Raw genomic sequence first — 15531 nt, 5'->3', positions numbered from 1 at the left:
TAATGTTGGGAATTTTTAAAAATCAAATAATTAATTCAGAAGGGAAAGGTGGGGAGGATTTAGTCTTCTATTAGACGGTACAAAGTGTGATGTAAGATAAAGAGAAAACCTGCCCATGGGCAAAAAGGCCGTTTGTCTAACATTCCATCTTTCTTTATACTGAACTGAAATTTGCTCCTTTACTAATGAGGAAGATTTTTAGTTCTATTTTCTGTAGGTATACAGTATAAATCTAAACTCTCTGTCATATGACTTTTATTAAGTCTTCTTTCTGGATTTTCTATTGTACTTTCTGTACTCTAAATGTCCTGTAAACACCCTCTCCCTCCTCAATCAGAAATTTTTTGAGCAGTTTGTTGCATTAGTTAAATATTTTCATTCTTATGAGGTAGTATTTCTTTTTATGTTCATTTGGCTGAGACTCAAAGAGATGCAGAGCTCACAATCAATGACAAGTTGAACCAGGATTTATCTGAGACTCAATGTCTGGTGTCCAGACTTTTAACTACTATATCTCCCTGGCCATTCTTCATAGGACACATTTTCTGTGCTCTTTTTCTCAGATGCTTATCAACGTCTCTTTTATGAGACAACATAGAAAAATCAACTGAATCCTTCAGGTATACTCCAGCCTAAGTGGGACAGCTTGGGCATGAGCTACCTGCCTGCACCTCTATGTGATGCAAATGTACATTGCAGAATTTTTTCCTTTGCTTCTTGGTTTACATTTGACAGGTATTAAACTGGGTCTTAATATTGTGTGAGCATGTGTGCATATGGACATACACTTAGTATGTGTATGTATATTTATAAATGTACATATGTATATAAATGCATTTTTCCACATAAAAGGACTTTGCCTTTTTCCTATGAAACTACACTTTGTTGTCTTCAATATATTCTAGATTAGCTCTTTTACCTCCATCTTTGCTTTGCTTTTCTTTTTTGTGCTATCTAAAAATTCAGTGAGTGTGCCTTCTGTCTTCATTTAGGACCCTGGTTTTTAAGGGGCTCTGAGCATTCATACTGTATTCTTGAAACATTTCAATTGAGATTTCTTGATCTGTTTCTTGGTCAATGTGGCAAATCAAAGTTGTTTGATTCATGAATATTTTTTAGAGCTTTCCTTCATTCTTTTCACTACAGGTTTTAGATTGTGCCTACGTCTGAACATCAGTTAGTTTTCCATCCCTTTTAGTTACTCTGACAAGTATTGGGTCCTTGCTTTGGGGAACAGCTTAGAACTTTGTAATCTAGCCAGATACCTCACCTTTCCCATTTCTCCTAGCATTTGCCAAGTTGAGCATTTTTATTTGCACTCATTTTGCCCCAGCTTAATCAGAAGATGTAATTGCATTCCACCTTAGATTCCTATCTACCAATAATGGGCTGGTTTTATGTGTCACTTAATCTCTACAGGCTTCATCTTCCTTATCTGTATAAACAGAGTTGGACTATGATCTCTGAGGTTGCTCTAATTCCAGCACCCATGATATTAAAATGTACCAAATCACTTTTAGAAACTTCAACCTAACTTAAAAAATTAAGTAACAAGTAGGGACTTAGTTTAGCCCTTCTGAATTGCATCCAGGGTTGACATTTATCTGATATGCACTTGTTCAACGCCTTAATAATTCAAATACTGAAGGACCTCCCCAAAGTACTTCTAAGCCATCATTGCCACAGCTGTTTGACTCCTGTGGGGCACTGGGAGAGCCACCTGCTTGCTGGAGCCCAGATAAACCACCACAGCTCCTGCACACATACCCCCCAACCATGAGCCCCCACAAGCAGACATCACATCCCTGCTGGCCTTGTGGACACTCTAGTGGAAAATGCCTGCTGTCTGTATTTCTCCAATATGGCTGCAGCACCAGGGATACCCTCTTGTAGTTGCTTTTGGTGCATGTTACATGTGAGTTATATCACAAACATGTAGAAGCTTACAAACACTGCATGAGCTTTATTTTTTAAATTCTTTTTAGTTATATGTGACTATAGAATACATGTTGATATAATTATGCAAGTATGAAATATATCTTATTTTAGTTAGAACACCATTCTTATGGATATACACTATGGTGGCATTCACTGTGCTGTGTTTATATATGTACTTAGGAAAAGTATGTCAGATTCATTCCACTGTCTTTCCTATTTCTGTCCCCACTCCCTTTCCTTCATTTCCCTTTCTCTAACCCACCCTTTCTTTCTTTTTTTAAAAAAATATTTATTCTTAAGTTTTATGTGGACACAATATCTTTATTTTACATTTATGTGGTGCTGAGGATCGAACCCAGAGCCTCGTGTATGCTAGGCAAGCGCTCTACTGGGGTTGGTGAGCCACAACCCCAGTCCAAACCCACCCTTTCTTTAATACACTGAATTTCTATTCCTACCCACTCCCCATTTATTGTGGGTTAGCTTCCACATATCAGACAAAATATTCAACTTTTGTCATTTTGGGTCTGGCTTATTTCACATAGCCTGATAGTCTCCAGATCCATCCATTTACTGGTAAATGTCATAAAGTCCTTCTTTTATATGACTGAATAATTCTCCATTGTGTATATAAACCACATATTCTTTATCCATTCATCTGTTGAAGTGCATCTAGGTTGGTTCCATAGCTTAGCTATTGTGAATTGAGCTGCTAGAAACATTGTTGTGGCTTTGTTACTGTACTGTGTGATTTTACATCCTGTTCAACATCTCTAACAATTAGATAAATGCAAACTAAAACTACACTGAGATTTCATCTCACTCTAGCCAGAATGGTAATTATCAAGAATACAAGTAACAATAAATGTTGGTGAGGTTGTGAGGAAAAAGATTCACTCATATATTGCTGGTGGGACTGTATATTGGTACAACCACTCTGGAAAGCAGTATGGAGATTCCTCAAAAAAACTAGAGAAATGGAACCACCATTTGACCCAGTTAACCCACTACATGAGTTTCATGAAGCCCACTGTGAGTACATTTTCTATGTTCATATTTCTGTGGAGTTTAAAAAATCAATAATTCACATGTCTGAGGAATGTTCCAAAGCTAAACTACTTCATTTCAGAATTCAGCTTAAACTAAATTTAAAAAAAAAGTTATTTGACTTGAGTACTTGTCATGACTTATATGGTTGATCCATTAAATGTTGCACATCTCATGTAGTCCTTTATGTTGTTTTTCTTTTAACAATTTTCTGCTTTGTTTCTAGGTGAATGAAATTTACCATGATGAGTCCCTTGGAGTACACATAAATGTGGTCCTGGTACGCATGATAATGCTGGGCTATGCAAAGGTAAAATATCTTAAAATATTGTGGACTGTGAACAGTAAAGACTGGATTAGCAAATAGAAAACTAAATTGCTGTAGCTTCAACTACCTTGGCAATGTTAGTGATGTTTAAAATAACATATCCCTCTCCCATAATTAATCCAGACCAGTCTCTTGGGAATGCCTGTTTGCCCAAACTGAGGAGGAGAAACTGTCACAATGAGTAGAGATCTCCAAATCTGAGCAGAAAATGCAGATTTTTATGTGGCTACCCTTTGCTTTTCTACATCTGTCTAACAGAGATGTGGATATTAATCCTGAATTTAGGCATGACTGTAGGTGGAATGAATGGATACCATTAAGCAAAAGAGAATTTTCTTAGCTTTGTTTATCATCAAGTTTGTGATTCATATACTCATTCAAAATGTCTCTATTGAGTTCCTACTATGTGGCACTTTTCTAGCTGTTTGAATATATCAATGAATGAAAAAGACAGAAATCGTGTCTTCTTGTTTTGTTAAAACAATATTTAATACATATATCTTTCTACTTAAAAGTGAAATATAGTGATATTTTTTATTTAAAAGAGTTTTAATCTTTTGAAAACAAAAAATTGGGTCAAAATGTACATGTAGGCATTTCATATAAGATAACTGACTTTAACTGGCTTTAAAATGATACTAGATATGTCTCTGTCCTTGAAAATAATAAAATAGATTTTAAAAGTGTTTCCCTTTGACAAGGAAACATACAGGAAGCAACCAACTTGTCAATTTTCTGAATGTTTAAAATTCCATGTATCTCTCCCATAATTAATCTTCCCAGTTATGAAATATTGTTGAATATGTGCATTTAGGAAACAGGAAAAACACATATTTGCATTTAATTATATATTTAGAATCCTCTTATCTTTGTCTGATGATAGGGTGTCACTGACCTTTTGTTTCTTGCATAAACCTGACCTACTTTGTGTTGCTACTGAGGAAAACAAGTTAATTCCAGCTGGAAATGTTAATAGCCTTCTGTTGGTTGTTAAGTCATTTGCTCCGAGAAATATGTGATCAGCATACAACAAATCTAGCTAATTCTATTAAGAATGTAAACACTGATAATAACATTTGCTGAAACTTAACAAAACTCTCAATCTGTCATCCAAGTAGAGACTTATTTGGGGTTTCAATTTCAGTTTCTCATTCCATCCAGAAACAGTCTGGGATTGCAGCTCCCAGGTTCTTGAACGATGGGCCCTTTTCCCCCTGAACTTTTAACTCTCGACCATAAAGCGATAGTGGTAACATTCCAAATAACTGTTGTTTTTAGTGCGAGGTTAATATAATTTGACTTTCCCCCCATAAACGAAGATTTTACCAGACTTGACAGCTTATGGAAGAACTTCTATTCTTCCTGTACATTGATTAATTCCCTACCCCCAAAAAAAAAATCACAAAAATTTTAATTAAGATTTTTTACTTTCATATCTCTGGGGAAAAGCTTCCTGGTAGAATCTTTTCCAATATTTTTGTTCTTAATATCTATGAAATTTAAAATCTAAACAGAGCCAGGAAATATTTTGGACTTCTGAAATTCTTACCCAAATGATTAATATTGAGTTTGCTCACAATAGCAAATCCCAGTATCAGACATTCCCATAAATGGACTCCATTAACTTTAACACAGGTAGTATTGATTATCATCAAGATATCTTTCCTGAGCATTTAGAATTCCCAAACCAAGGCAGGTATCTAAAGCCCCAAATAACATTAAATTGTTTCTTAAGTATTATAATCCCAGTTTCAACTTTAGAAAAAGTTATTAAAGAAAGCCTTTGGGAAAATGTTATATGTGTCTTTAACATACTGTTTCTCTTAGTCCATCAGTCTCATAGAAAGGGGAAACCCATCCAGGAGCTTAGAGAATGTGTGTCGCTGGGCTTGCCAACAACAAAAATCTGATCCCAACCACTCTGAGCACCATGATCATGCAATTTTCTTAACCAGGCAAGACTTTGGACCTGCTGGAATGCAAGGTATTGCCATTAATATATAGAAGGAAAACTTAAGGGCATGACTTTTCAAGAGTAATCCTAAGTTGGGCAGTCTGTTCAAATGTTCAGCTCTCCATCACCACTTTCCACCATGCATCAGCCAAGTATGCATTTTCTTTCTATTGCTTTCAGTGACTTCTTTGGAATTCACATTGTTAGATGCTGCTTAAATACTATAATAAATTATACTTGCCTTTAAAATAATGGTTGTGCATTTGGGGTATGGAGGGGATGCTGTAAAATGCAGTGTGATGTCCACTGACTGTATGGAATGAGAAAAGAGATGCCATGAGGAATGACTGCTGCCAAAGAGCTTTCTTCCAAAGTCAGCTTCCATTTATCTAATAAATTCTGATGCGGACTTTGGAAAAAGCAGACTGATGATTTTCTTTTCAACATTGATGGAATTTCTGGCTCCCTTCATCAGTACCATGATAGGAAGGACCATTTACTAAAACAGAAAGACAAGGCTTAACTGGTGGGCAGAACAGAATGGTAACCCCAGGCAATTTTGTTGTTGTTGTTGTTTTGGTTTTTTTTTTCCTTATGAAAGGAGAGAATACAGACCCAATGAATCTTTTTAGAGACCATTACCTGTGGTTTTCCCAAGAGAATGTGGCACATACTGCTAGCTGGGAAATAATGCTGCCCCTGTTTGCTGAAAAGCTTTTTTATTTTTTTCCCTCTAGGCAAAGGTCCAGTAGTAATTCTTAATGGGTTTTCTCATAAAATGAAAATAAAAGTAATTGTTATTCTCTACAGGATATGCTCCAGTCACGGGCATGTGTCATCCAGTGAGAAGTTGTACCCTGAATCATGAGGATGGTTTTTCATCTGCTTTTGTAGTAGCCCATGAAACTGGCCATGTGTAAGTCACTGTTGACAGCTATAAAGAAAAAAAAAAAAAAGATCTTTTCTTTGCTTCTCCCAGTATTGTTCACACTTGGGGCAGAATACATGCCAGCATGCAATTCTCATCCCTTGCCAAGTGTGAGGAGCTGAAAACAGAGGGGAGGTCATGCACTGAAACTCACTGAGTGACTCTGTCTTGAAGAGGCACTCCTGAACTTTTCATAGCTATGGAATAAGAGAGGCATTTTTGTCAGATTGCTCTCAATTTCATTGCCTATGGCTTCCACGAGGGAGCCATGTTGACTTATAAAATACATCTTTCCCAGTACTTATTGTCAAAACAAACAAAAAAATAAACAAAAGCCATAACCCCATTGACTCTCACCCATGAGATCTCCTTTGTGTTCTAGGTTGGGAATGGAGCATGATGGACAAGGCAACAGGTGTGGGGACGAAACTGCTATGGGCAGTGTCATGGCTCCCTTGGTACAAGCTGCGTTTCATCGTTACCACTGGTCCCGATGCAGTGGTCAAGAATTGAAAAGATACATCCAGTATGTGTCCTGCTTCATGTCATGAGAGCATTTATGCTGTAACCTCCAAACATGAAATTGACTCTTAGGACCTTGATCATAACAAAATTCCCAGTAAATGCATATTGTTGTCAGTAATCAACATTTTCTTATGATTCAGAGGCTTTGCCGTGATGATTGCATAATGTAATCACAATTTTTCAGCCATAAGCCTAGAACTTAAGTGCATTATGATTTTCTTTTACTAAAGTCTTTATAGAATCTTCAGCAAATGGACAAAGTTGAGTTGAGGATTGGAAGAGAATGGTTGTGATTCCTGTATATATTACATAATCTGCACTCTATAGTGAAGGTATTAAAAACTGCCCTTTAACTACCTGTAACATTTTCCTTCCTGCAGTTCCTATGATTGTCTCCTTGATGACCCTTTTGAACATGATTGGCCCAAACTCCCAGAACTTCCTGGAATAAATTACTCTATGGATGAGCAATGCCGTTTTGATTTTGGTGTTGGTTACAAAATGTGCACTGCGGTACGTTACCCATAGTTAATTTAGTTTTTGCATCTTGAAATCTATTCATGTAGCTCTTTTTTGGTGAACTTTACAAACTCACTGGTGCAAGTATAAGAATCTCTACCAGTTACCTTGTGCTTGCTATATTGTTAGATGGTAAAATCAAATATTTTAAGTATACTGCCTTACTTAATCCTCGTGAAAGACTAGAAGGGAGTTGATATACTTCTACAGAAGGAAGAGCTAAGACCTACAGAAGTTAAGCAACTTGCTCAAGACACACATCTGGGAAATAAGGGAGCTGAACTTTTAACCAAGGTTCTCAGGCTCCAAATCTTTATGTTCTTTTCCTCCTTAGTATATTTGACCTTCAGAGATGACTCCTAAGCCTTAGAGACATGGCTTTTATTTGTCTTGACGGCCAGCATTCTGTGTTAGTGACCACAGGGAAGGGTTATGGTGTTCTACTACATGAAATTCCGTTGGTATAGCATGGGCATCAGGATATGGGTGTCATGGGAAGACTGGATGGGTCGGTTTCTAGTTCTGACACTTACTCAACGTCTTACCTTGGGCATATTATTTAATCCCTCTGGCTTAGTTTCCTTATGTGTAAAATGTAGATAATGACAGTATTTATCTCATAGGGTTGAAGTGAGATTAAATGTGATGATGTAATTAAAGTGTGTAGCACAATGCAGGTACATAGTAAATGCACAGTGGAATCCTTTACAACCAGTCTTCTGCATAACTATTCAGTTTAGGGGTATGTTTCATCAGACCATGCTGATCTTTAGTAGTTCATTTAAGGAAAGAAAAAAAACAGGAAAGCCTTTTTTAATTTTTAATTTGTTCTAATTAGTTATACATGACAGTAGAATGCACTTTGACACTTTATGTAGAAATGGAGCACAACCTCTCCTTCCTCTGGCTGAACATGGTGCAGAGTCACACTGATAGTATAATCATACATGAATATAGGGTAATAATATCTGTTTCATTCCACTGTCCTTCTCATCCCCATACCCTCTCCCCTTCCCTCACTCCCCTATGCACAATCCACAGTCCTTTTCTCCCCCCCCCCATCCCATTATGGATCAGCATCCACTTATTAGAGAAAACATTCGGTCTTTGTTTTTGGGGGTTTGGCTTATTTCACTTGTCATGATATTCTCCAGTTCCATCCATTTACCATGCAAATGACATAATTTCTTTAAGGCTGAATAATATTCCATTGTGTGTTTATGCCACATCTTTATCCATTCATCTGTTGAAGGACATCTAGGTTGGTTTCATAGTTTTGCTATTGTGAGTTGAACTGCTATAAACATTGATGTGGCTGCGTCACTATAGTATGCTGATTTTAAATCCTTTGGGTATAAACAAAGGAGTTGCATTAGCTGGGTCAAATAGTGGTTCCATTCCAAGTTTTCTGAGGAATCTCCATACTGAATGAAAGCCTTTTTTTTATGTTGGAATAAACAGAGCAAGAAAAAATGTATTTGGGGTAATGAAAAAAATTGATTTGCTCTTTGGAATATTGCATATACAGCCATTTAACCTGCCTATAAATAATACACCGTGAGCTTCTACTTACCTCCATTAATGTTTTAGACCTTAGAATTCTAAACCTTTGGCTCAATGTCATTTAAAAGTACAATTTCTGCATTAAGTAATCAAGGATTAAAACCAAAAAAAAAAAAAAATCTATGACCATAAGGCTGTATGTGGGTAATTAGCAGTATAGGGAATAGATATAAAAACTATGTAAAAATTTTTAAAACTCTATAAAAAATATAGTAAAATAGTTACATTTAAAGAGAAAAATGAAGAGATGAGCAAAGAATGTACACAAGTATCTGTAACTAGTTCATAACTACAGGAATAAAGAGAAGGCATTTTGATAGCTTGAGAACTGCCAAACGGTTATAATAAGATTTCATATTTGAAATGTGCACAATTACTAACACATTTTAAAATTCCAAAATTGTCTGTTTGAAGATCAGAAAGTATAAATGACATGCAGAAAAACTAAAAGTCTAGCAGAGAATCCCAAATAAATCATTGTTTATCATTGCTATTTTAGAAAAGCAAAATAAAAGTATTCTCTACTTGGAATGCTTATGCAGTGTTTTCCTTAACATGTCGCACTACTTGACTTAAAATTAAGAAATACAAAATATATGACATGAAGAAACTGTAGGACATTTCATTGGTGTCTGTGTTGCCATCTGAGACTTCACTGAGAGTTTCATTCTCTCTTCCAGTTCCGAACCTTTGACCCCTGTAAACAGCTGTGGTGCAGCCATCCTGATAACCCCTACTTTTGTAAGACTAAAAAGGGACCCCCACTTGATGGGACTGAATGTGCTGCTGGAAAAGTGAGTATATCTATCTATACGATGCCGATTTATGATATGTTGAGTGGTAATTTTTAAGTCTGGCAAATGACAAACATAGCTGTGCTGTCATTTTCATGGAAACCATAGTACCTGAGGTTTTGTTATGGAAATGCAATGTTTTAGTCAGCTTTTTCACTGCTGTGACCAGCAGACACGACAAGAACAACTTATAGAAGAAAAAGTTTATTTAGGGCTCCTGGTTTCAGAGGTCTCAGTCCGTAGATGGCCAACTCCATTGCTCTGGGCCCAAGGTAAGACAGAACACCATGGCAAGAGTGTGGTGGAAGAAAGTGTATCAGGACATGGAACTAGGAAGCAGAGGGAGCCTTCTTCTCTCACCAAGGATATACCCCAAAAGCCGCCCATTGACCCACCTCCTCCAGCTACAGCCTAGCTTGCCTAGAGTTACCACCCAGTTAATCCATACCAACAGATTAATGAATTGATTAGGTTAAAACTCTCATTTCACTTCAAAACTTTCTTGAATTGTCTTATACAGTGGGGACACCTAATATCTAAGCCATAACATACAGTATGATAATGTGCTGGTTTCCTGTGACTGCTATAATAAATTGCCCTATGCTTGGTAACTTAAAACACCAGAAATCTATTTTCTCAGAGTTCTGAATGCCAGAAGTCCAAAATCAGCTTCACTGAACTTAAATGAGTGGGTGGGCAGGGTCATACTCCCTCCAAAAGCTCCAAGGGAGAATCTGTCCCTTGCCTCTTCCAGCTTCCTGTTTCCATCCACATTCCTGATTTGTGGCTCACTACTCCTTCTGCAGTCTCTGCTTCTGTGTGAAATCTCCCCTTCCCCCGCCCCTGNCCCCCGTGTTATAAGTAATGGCATTTGGGACCCACTGAGTAATGCAGAATAATCTCCCCACATGAGATCCTTAATTTAATCACATTTGCAAAGACCCTTTTTCCAAATAAGTTCACATTTACAAGTCCAGGGACTAGAATCTGTCATCTTTGAGACCACCATTCAGCCCACTACAGATAGAATGGGAGGAAACAGCTCTGCAGCATCTCTGGCCCCCTGCTAGTGGGATTTGATTTACTTGCTGGCATCCCATTACTTGTGAAAGTTGCCCAGAAATAAAGTAATGTGAATTTATACAGAAGATTTGGCCTCGCTCCTTGGGGAAAGATGCCCAGAGGTTTTAAATCTCAAATTGTGTAGTCAGGATTGAATGCTCAGATACTGGCGGCAGACCAAGCTATGCTACTCATAAGGGCAGAGATCCCAAAATAAAGGCATGTTAAAAACTCAAGTTGAAGAGCTCTGACTAGTTTAGAAATAAGAGATTGTAGACAGGACCAAAAGCTGGCAAAGAAAATTAACACAGCTTTGAGTTCTTTTAAAAGGTTGACTTCAGATGTGTATAAACTGTACTTGTGATGAGAATCATGCATAATAATAAAACCCATCATTACAAATACCTGTATTATGTTAGGCATGATGCCAAATAACATTATTTATAGTATTTGGCTTTGGAAAAATTCATTATCACAGACTTTTGACTAAAATCAAGAGCAATAATGAGTTAATTAATTTTTGTTTTATTAAAATTATTATTTAATCAACTCTCAACATCCAACTCCTCTAAATATAACTGTGTTGTAATTAAATTTACAAAAGTTTAGTTTAGACAGACACTTATTGTATATAGTATGGAAAAGCAGATCAAAATGTTGTAAAGGAAAGTAATGCCCTTTGACAATCTTCTGTATTCTGGGCACCATATGCATGGTGCTCTGGTATGAGAGTTTAGTAGTCCCATTGTTCGCTTCTAGGTCGGATGACCTTCAACTACTCATGAACATTCTGGGCCTTACTTTTCCTCATTTAAAAGGTGAATATATTTATATCACCTATATTTCCTTCAGAACAATTTGTGAATTAAAATTTTATAAAGTTTACTTATAAAAGTCTAAAATTTTATTGCTTACTTATTAAAATTGCTTTGAAAGCAGAGCTAGATATGGTGGTGCATGCCTGTAATCCCAGTGACTCCAGAAGCTGAGGCAGGAAGATAGCAAATTCAAGGCCAGCCTTAGCAGTTAGTGAGGCCCGAAGCAACTTGAATGAGACTCTGCCTTAAAATAGAAGGATCTGGGGATGTGGGTTAGTGGTTAGCACCCCTGGGTTCAATCACTGATACCAAAAAAAAAAAAAAAAGAAAAAGAAAAAAGTGCCTTGACAGCCAAATATCATGATTTTGGGTATGTTATGTTATTTATTTTTTAAGTCCAGATGTATATTTTCATACCTTGAGATGATGGTAGGTAGCAAGAGATAAAGGGTGGAATAGTATCAACTGGGCAAGGTGGGTGCCCAGAAAATTATTGGTGCCTGATAGTCACTGGTGAATATATCATTTAAAAACTTGTCTGGATGGATGCTGTATTAGTTTTCATTTTAACTTTATACTTAAAAAATTCAAGTCTAAGTTCCCCTCTGTTAGGGTATCTTGGGATGGTGTAATTGCTTTTGGATATCTTAAAGGCATCTCCACATGGAAGAAAAAAGAAAGAAAGAAATGAAAATCTTCAAATAGGGGTTCTTGAATAACTTCAGCTTCAATGTCTGCATGATTTTCATAATTGCCTTTTGTCATCTTCCTAAGTGGTGCTATAAGGGTCATTGCATGTGGAAGAATGCTAATCAACAAAAACAAGATGGTAATTGGGGATCATGGACAAAATTTGGCTCCTGTTCGCGGACATGTGGAACTGGTGTTCGTTTCCGAACCCGCCAGTGCAATAATCCCATGTAAGTATAATCCCTATAATTCTTGTTATTTTTGAATAGACTAGAAAATGCTGTCATGTGATTAATATTCTTTTTCATGAAGTGAATGAAAAATATAGGACATAAAAACAAATTGTTCACAGTTCCTAAACCAGTGTCACTTTTGGATAGTGGTCATTTATCAATCTTATGAAAAGTAGTCAAGGATGAAGATGAGGAGCTGGAATGAAGATTAGAGATATTTTAAGAAATTGATGTTTGAGAATATTAAGGACTCGTTCATCATGGGTAGGTGTAGTTGCTTCAGAGTAAGGCAATAGAAAGATGGTGAGGGACAGCCAAGGAACTATTGGGGGGAAGGTATTCATTAATTCACCCAGACTAAAAGTTTATCCCGAGTCCCTATTGTATGCTCAGCAAACTTTATTTTCTAAAGAAAAAGAATAATGTAATTATTGAATATTATATTCTTCTTGGTCTACAATTTAGCATCTAGGCAGCTCCCTCTTTTAATTTCTGGCTGCAGGATGTCTTTGAGCATGTCTTTGATAAAGACTATCAGGTGCCACATGCCTGTGTGCATGGGAAGAAATGATGGTTGTGTAGGAAAAGAAACAAAAACAACCAAAATTTCAATAATAAAAACAGCTAGGGTTCGCTATGAGCCAGAGTCTAGTCTAAGTGCTTTAAATATGTTATCTTATTTAATCCAGACAACTTTGTCTGTGGAAGATAGTATTACTTTTTCATTTTACATAAGAGGAGATGGAGACAGAGAGCTATGATCAAAGTTTGAGTTACAGCCACATGTTTTATACATGGAAGACAATAAAACTTTCTTGTATCCGTATATATGCTTTCAGTTTCTTCAATACACTTTTGCTCAGCATTTGAAATATATTGCTTAAAAAGCTGATTTGAGTTTTGGGGTATTTTACTCTGCAGCAGGGAGAGAAGGGTGCTTTGGGAAGGGACTGGAATTAGAAAGTATGAGTTCATCCACTTTGTGCTGGCATCTTGGAAGTTCTGGCTTTCTGCCCTTAAGCCCTGTGTCTGCAAGCCTCAAGTTGGACCGAAGCCAAACGGCCTTTTGAAATGTTGTCTTTTCTTTAGGCCCATCAATGGTGGTCAGGATTGTCCTGGTGTTAATTTTGAGTATCAGCTTTGTAATACAGAAGAATGCCAAAAACACTTTGAGGACTTCAGAGCGCAGCAGTGCCAGCAGCGTAACTCCCACTTTGAATACCAGAATACCAAACACCACTGGTTGCCATATGAACATCCCGACTGTGAGTACAGTCCCACCCTTTCCTGCTGTGTGGATGGTCACTTCAGAGTTTAAGCTTTGCCAACACCAACCCCTTGGACTCTTGATCCTGACTCGGTAACTTAGGAAACGTGGTGCTTCTAGGGGCAAGGCCTTCTGTGTTTCCAAGGACAAGGTTGAAGTTCTCTTTCTCTAGAGAGGAAGGAAGGTCCTGGAAAATAGCACTATCCTGATCCCCAGTGAAATGGCCAATGGGAAGTGACGCCAGGGAGAGATGCTGAATTTCCTGATTTAACTCAAATCTTTCTACTAAGAAATGCTTCTAGCTTGGTGTGATCTTTCTTTTCAGAATATCTAGAGAAAAATATAGTTCTTTTACAGTTGAATCAGGCAGGACATAAGGAAAAGACTATTATTTAATAACAAAAGGTGCTTTATAACCTTGAACTTTTGTACTATAAACCAGTTATTTAAGGGGCTGGGGTTGTGGCCCAGTGGTAGAGTGCTTGCCTAGCATGCATGGGGCACTGGGTTCGATCCTCAGCACCACATAAAAAATAAAATAAAATAAAGATATTTAAAAAAACTAGTTATTTAAAACTATTCTAATTACACTTGAATTATTGACTAAATATATTTCTTATTTCAGTGATTAAAAAAAAGATGCTTATCATGTGACATGATGCACTACTGGATTCAGTTTAGAACTCTTTCAAAAGAAAGGTGAATGCATATAGGAATTGAAAGTTGTGATGCATTTAGAACAGATGTATTATTTTTATTTATTTTGATGAAGTTAGTCACATAAATTATGTTTAATTAATGAGATTCCATAAGAGGCAGAAACTATATTAACTGATTGGGTCAGACTAAAAGGAAACCCTTTCAGAGTTCTGAACATTGTTTAAACAAAATTTGAATTAAAGTTTATTGAAGATCTGTGTTGAAATCTAGGGTTGCTATTCAGCCTGGTTTTCCTGGGCCAGTCTCAGTGTACACCTGTCGTTCCTGCTCAAATATTAGTGGAGTCCCCTTTCACGCTCAGACAAATCATAAATCACACTAAAGTAAATATGCCAAATATGCATATTGGCATGTTTGTACTTTTCTCCTGCTCTGAATTTTATGTATTTATATAGTACTTGTTTTGTTTTCAGGAACCCATATTGAAACTTGATATTTTAAAAATAAACTATACACTTCACACATTCTGTTTTATGTGAATTGTTGATTTTATCTCCCCTCCTTATGCAGCCAAGAAAAGATGCCACCTTTACTGTCAGTCTAGAGAGACTGGAGATGTTGTTTACATGAAACAGCTGGTACACGATGGAACTCGCTGTTCTTACAAGGACCCATACAGTATATGCGTGCGAGGAGAGTGTGTGGTGAGTTGCGCTTGCTTTCTCAAAAGTTTCCTATGGTACCATGTGATTCTATGTAATAGTAATGTTATTCATAAGCATATACACTGTTTTCAGCTGATACTTATCTGGGAAGTTAGCCTGTTTAAAGTTCAGTACATAAATAATTTGGGGAGAAATTATACCTACGGAAATCAATCCTTGGTCACTGGTAAAATTAAGAGTTAAATAATTTTTCTAATTTTCAGCCAAGTGCCTTTTCTAAATAATGAATGCCTCTAGGCTGAGAATATAAGAGGGAACAATGCATTTGCTTTAAGTATTTTACTAGGAGCGTCTGACATTAATATCCAAGATTTTTTTTAAATCCAATATTAAGTATATTTTTTTTATTATTTGTTTACAAGATAATACAACTGGGCATGGTGGCACACACTTGTAATCTCAGTGACTCAGCAGACTGAGGCAGGAGAATCACAAGTTCAAGGCCAGCCTCAGCAACTTATCAAGGCCCTAAGCAACTTA

At 36.8% G+C, this 15531-nt stretch overlaps 1 protein-coding gene across 1 annotated transcript in view; it reads left to right on the top strand.

The window, feature by feature from the left end:
* Adamts3 (ADAM metallopeptidase with thrombospondin type 1 motif 3) overlaps positions 1-15531 on the top strand; it is a 249798-nt gene that overhangs the window by 207521 nt on the left and 26746 nt on the right. The window contains exons 6-14 of the mRNA XM_048785770.1: positions 3212-3295; positions 5141-5297; positions 6078-6183; positions 6578-6721; positions 7101-7233; positions 9483-9596; positions 12251-12396; positions 13489-13664; positions 14897-15030. Coding sequence (XP_048641727.1) covers positions 3212-3295; positions 5141-5297; positions 6078-6183; positions 6578-6721; positions 7101-7233; positions 9483-9596; positions 12251-12396; positions 13489-13664; positions 14897-15030 — 1194 coding nt within the window. The remainder of the gene's footprint in view (positions 1-3211; positions 3296-5140; positions 5298-6077; positions 6184-6577; positions 6722-7100; positions 7234-9482; positions 9597-12250; positions 12397-13488; positions 13665-14896; positions 15031-15531) is intronic.

The sequence above is a fragment of the Marmota marmota genome, unplaced genomic scaffold (assembly GCF_001458135.2).
Source record: "Marmota marmota marmota unplaced genomic scaffold, marMar, whole genome shotgun sequence".
NCBI classification, from domain to species: Eukaryota; Metazoa; Chordata; class Mammalia; order Rodentia; family Sciuridae; genus Marmota; species Marmota marmota.
This window is presented reverse-complemented; position numbering and strand designations above follow the sequence as displayed.